This window comes from Ipomoea nil, unplaced genomic scaffold (genome assembly GCF_001879475.1).
Source record: "Ipomoea nil cultivar Tokyo-kokei standard unplaced genomic scaffold, Asagao_1.1 scaffold1919, whole genome shotgun sequence".
NCBI lineage: Eukaryota > Viridiplantae > Streptophyta > Magnoliopsida > Solanales > Convolvulaceae > Ipomoea > Ipomoea nil.
In genome coordinates, this window is record NW_017618347.1 from 111,353 (window position 1) to 117,137 (window position 5,785).

General features: G+C 35.8%; 1 protein-coding gene across 1 annotated transcript; it reads right to left on the reverse strand.

Moving 5' to 3' along the window:
* Positions 1-2,034: 2,034 nt before the first annotated feature.
* On the reverse strand, positions 2,035-4,027 carry LOC109193753. Its single transcript, XM_019344570.1, has 5 exons — positions 3,523-4,027; positions 2,975-3,415; positions 2,803-2,888; positions 2,422-2,671; positions 2,035-2,306 (listed from the first exon to the last, which is right to left on the reverse strand). The coding sequence occupies exons 1-5, from the start codon at positions 4,025-4,027 to the stop codon at positions 2,035-2,037; spliced, it is 1,554 nt and encodes a 517-aa protein (XP_019200115.1).
* Between the last annotated feature and the right edge of the window lie 1,758 nt (positions 4,028-5,785).

The window sequence follows — 5,785 nt, forward strand, 5'->3', positions numbered from 1 at the left end:
TTAAATGGTGGAGGGCTGCTGTTGTTTTCCCCTTATTTTGGTTCTGGAATACTGGGAATAAAATGCATATAGATGGCAGGTATGGCTCTGGGATTTGGTTTGAGTTCTGGGATTATAAGTAAGGAAAGAGGCTGGAATTCTGGCTAGAATATCGGGGAAGGGTCCATGTAGCTTGGTGGACCAATGGAGGTTTGGTAATTGAGTTGTATGGCTCAATGGTTCTGGAATTTCTGGAAAATATTATTTGCTGGGAGAGTTAGGAATTATTAAAAAAAAAAATTAAATATACCTTGAACTTATCTGTCATGCGGCTTGCTTTAAAAGTATTCCATTGTGCATCAGTCAAGTGAGTATAAAATTCACATGGAGATTCATATTTTGGGTGCTTCTTGTTAATGTACTCACGGGTTAATCTCGCTTTGAAATCCTTCCACCGCTGTCCAGCAACCTTTAATATTGTTTCTTTGAATTGATCATCTTCAATGTTGAACACTTTCTGGTTGCACATAGACACACAAAAAAAAAATGAAAGAAAAGATCGAAATTAATGGCCAATAGGGGTAAGAGACATACAAGGTGAGGGGTTCCCTGTGGAATTTTGTGGGAGGGTAGATTTTGTATTTCTAGTAAACAAGCTAGTCTAAGAAACTAAACCTAGGAAAAGGAATAATAAATAAAGTAGGTATCAAACCAATATAGGAAAGTAAAATATTAAGATACTAAATTCTAAAAGTATTGTATACCTTAATATCATCCCATATTGTATCCTTCAATCCTTTCTCAACTTGATGCCAATCACTAATATTGATATGCACATGCAACCGAACCAAAGTGCCAATGTAGAACTTGAAGCTCTTCCCGAACTCGCCGACCGGTCTATGATACTCATCAAACTCAATATTTATTACTTCATCCCCCTTCTTCTTTTTCAATTTCTTGCAGGTTGTCGGACCTCTAGTCTTCGGGTGTGATTTAGAATCTGAAGTAGATTTGAAGTAGAATGCAAATGATTGACCATGATGTTTTATCTACACATGCAAAAATATATGTCAATATTTTGATGCATTAATGAAAATTTCAATAAATAATAATCAATACGCCAAGCAAATAAACTTACACATTTTTAACAAATAGATTATGTGTGATGATCAACCCACAAGCCCTCCCCGTGATCACAACGCATATAGCTTGTTCCAATGACATCTTCCCCTAAAGGTTGAATACCAATAGAAAACGGAGGCATTTCATCATAGTGATCATATTCTTCTTCATCCACAACATCTCCAACGCCAACAATACTTCGTTTTCCTTCTAATACTACTGACCACTTACTATTAATAGGATCAGAAACATAAAAGACTTGTTTTGCTTGAGATGCAAGTACAAATGGCTCATCTTGATAACCCAATCGACCAAAATCTACCAAAGTAAAACCCAATTCATCAATTCGAACACCCCGTTTGTTATCCACCCAACTACACTGGAATAGAGGAATACTGAAAGCCTTATAATCAAGTTCCCAAATGTTTTCAATCACACCATAATATGACATAGCAGCATCTACTGGCTTGGTATCTCTAGCACTAGAGTAATCTCTAGATAATGCTACTATTGTAACTCCACTATTTTACACAATACTCTTATCATCTTGACGTTTTGTGTAAAACGTATATCCATTAATGTCATATCTTTCGTAATAACTGACAAGCATAGCAGGGCCATATGCTAACCACTAATGGTTTCAAATCAAAGAAAAAAAACAATAGTCAATACTTATTTTTAAGTATATTAAATTATCAAATCAATAGTCAATAATTAATAAGGTAAAAGTCAATATGTCAAAGTATTGTATACCTTAATGGTTTCACTGATTTTATTTGGCACTTTAGATAACTCTCGCATCACTCTATCTTTGAACCAGCTCATAAATGTGCGGTTGTGCTCATTGGTCACCCATATTTCACCCTTTGAAGGATTTTCATGTCTTAACATGGACAAGTGTTCGTCTAAGTATGGATGAACATCAAATATATGTTACAATACAAGTTGGTGAGCTTTATCACGCATATCAGCACTTGGTATATCTGTTTTATTCCCAATAACACCTTTTCCTGTAAGTCTACCCTCGTGGCGAGATTTAGGAACACCAATAGATTCAACATTTTCCAAATAATCAGTACAAAACTCTATCACCTCCTCAGCAGCATAACCTTCAATGATACTACTTTCTGGTCGAAATCGGTTTCTCACGTATCCTTTAAGTATCCCCATGTATCTCTCAAACGGATACATATACCTTAAGAATACTGGACCACACAATTTAATTTCTCTCACCAAGTGAACAATTAAGTGCACCATAATGTCAAAATATGAGGAGGAGGGGGGGGGGGAGGGGGGGGGGGGAATACATTTCAAATTGACATAGAGTCACTACCACATCTGCCTGCAAATCATCCAACATCTCTGGATCAACAACTTTATTACAAATGACATTGAAAAAGAAACAAATCTTTGTAATGGCATGTCTAACATCATTTGGTAAGGCATCTCGGATAACAACATGTAACATGTGTTGCATTAAAACATGACAATCATGAGACTTCATACCAATCAACTTCAAATCCTTCATTGACACAAGTTTTTTAATATTGGACGAGTAACCTGAAGGAACCTTCACATCATTCAAACATCCACAAAAAAAAAATTTTTCTCTTTTTTAGACATAGTATAACAAGCTGGAGGTAAGTATGTTCGCTTTCCTGATTCTTGTGGTGCTAACTTATCTCGTATTCCCATTTCTACCATATCTTTTCTAGCTTTAATGCCATCTTTAGTTTTACCCTGGATATTTAATAACGTCCCAACAATACTGTCACACACATTTTTCTCTACATGCATCACATCAAGACAATGCCGCACAGATAAATGTTTCCAATATGGTAAATCCCAAAAAATTGACCTTTTTTCCATATACCCTTTTCAGCATGTTTGGACGTTTTGCCCAAATCAACATTAATATTTTTTACTCGTTCATAAATTGCATGCCCTAATAATGGAAAGCGAGCCACACGAGTCTCAGTTTTTCCATTGAAACACTTTTTCCTCTTTCGATAAGGATGATTAGTAGGGAGAAAGACTCGATGACTCATGAATACATTCTTTCTACTATTACTCAACCAAAGATCAGTTGTTTCATCTTCACAAATAGGGCATGCCTTCGCTCCTTTTGTAGTATACCCCGACAAGTTACCATATGCTGGAAAATCATTTATTGTGCAAAATAACATGGCCCGCAAAGTGAAGTTTGTTTGACTATATGCATCAAACACCATCACGCCTTCATCCCACAACATTTTCAAATCTTCCACAAGTGGTGCTAAGTACACATCTATGTTGTTCCCAGGTTGTTTAGGCCCTGAAATCAACAATGATACATGTACTTGCGCTTCATACACAACCAAGGAGGAATATTGTAAGCTACCAAAAGGACCGGCCAAGTGTTATGTCGACTACTCATGTTACCATGGGGGTTCATTCCATCGGTGCATAACCCAAGCCTAAGATTCCTGTTTTCATTGCCAAATTCAGGAAACATACTATTAATGTTCCTCCATTGAGGAGAATCGGCTGGGTGTCTTAATTTTCCATCTTCTTTTCTCCCTTTAGCATGCCACTGCAAATTCTTTGCATCATTTGGATTTGCAAATAAACGTTTGAATCTTGGTATTACAGGTAGATACCATAACACCTTCACTGGAGGGCTTTTCTTATCCTCACACCCATTAACACCATTTTTTCTCTTATAACGTGATGCTCCACACTTTGGACATACATGCAAGTCACAATATTCCTTCCAATATAATACACAATCATTTGGACGTGCATGTATCTTCTTGATCTCCATACCCAACGGGCACAACATTTGCTTAGCCTCATAAGTTGAAATAGGAAGCTCATTATCATCAGGAAGCATCTTTTTAAAAAGTTCTAATAACTGTGTAAAGCTCTTATCACTCCATCCATTCATTGCTTTTAAGTTATATAATTTTAACACAGCTGATATGAACCTAGTCCAAGTTTCAAATAAAGATGGAATATTGTCCCAAGATTACTCTCAATGCAAAGATAGAGATGGATCGAAATACCTTAAACCTCACGAGAAACCCTTTGTCTCGAATCCTCAAAGACTTGGAAGAATCCCATTGTAGCTTCAAGTACCTCGATGATGCAATCTTCAATCAACTAGAGTCGGATCTAGTTTCCTTCGATTCAAGAACGAGTCCACGAACCTAAATCTAAGGTTGAAGAAAGGAAGATTGATTCGAGTCCACGAATCAATTTGCTAGTAGAGTCCACGACTAGCCACTAATTGAGTCCACAATTATCCATAAGGTTTCTTACACAAGTGTAAAGAAAAACTTAAGAATTTTATTGAATTAAAGCCTGATTGAAACTGATATGGCTGTGCCCTATTTATAGGTATAGGGGCAGCATTGTAATCCTAAATACAATGGGAAAAAGAGTCATAAACCTAATCTAGAAAGCAAGTAAATATAGTCCTATTTAGAAAGGGATTTAAGGAATCCTTTTCTAAATACAAAAAGAGTCCTAAACCTAATCTAGAAAGCAAGTAAATATAGTCCTAGTTAGAAAGGGATTTAAAGAATCCTTTCTAAATACAAACTAGTGTTTTCTCTTTAATTCCAAACAATTTAAAATAATGATGACCACAAATAATAAAGCTGATTTGGGTCTTGGATCTTGTGATTGGCCCAATTTGTACTCTTAATGGATCTTCATTATGTTGGGCCGCATCATCCTCCCTTTCTTGAAAAATGATTCGACCTCGAATCTTCTAAACATTGTCTTCGATCTGTGACATCACTTGAAACGGGCCACTTATAATACTTTCCTCTATCGAATGGAATTTTTATTGGACTTTCTTGTTTCTTTCACCATTGATGCTTTAAGGATGTAGTTATGGTCCTTGTGATGAGCCCACTATTTACCCTTACTGGATTATGTGTGTACTGGTTCCTATTATTCTCCAATTCTTGAAAAGGATTCGCCCTCGAATTCAAATCTTCAATGAAAGACAAAGTAGCAAGCTCACTTTCTGTTTTATCACACTCATGGAACTTTTTCTTGGGATGCTTGACACGAGTCGCTCCAATCATCATCCTACAATCAACAAGTAAGGCAATTAAGTCTAATGACACATCATGGAATTTAAACTTTCTGGATGGCAATAATTCAACAAAATGAGACATATTAAATTTAGGCATCTTGTTTGAATTGTCAACAAGCACAAAATCTTTCCTCCTAGAGCTTAAGGTAAAATCAAACAGAAAATTCATGGAAATATCAAGTAATGATTTAGATGTATTATGGTGGTAAGTAGTGCAATTCTGAATATAAGATTCTACATCTTTTTTCTTCTTTGGCCAATGAAAATATCCATGCAAAACATCATCACTCTTTGGAAAATCAAAATGTCCCTTATGTGACTCAACAATTAAATCATTGGCCAAAACAAAGCAAAAAGTGCCAATCCCATTGACTTTGAACCAAAACCCCTTGTGCAAGTAGTATTTGCCATAAGAAGTTTTCAAATGTTCCTTATAACTTCCAAGTGATTCCTTATATCTATCAAATAAAGTTTTAGTAAAATCAAAATTAAGGAATCTTGGATGTATGGAGGCAAACAAATTTCTAACACATCTAGCAAGTAGGTCATTAATAGAAACATTGCAAACAAATCTAGAGAATTTTAATGCATGCTTTT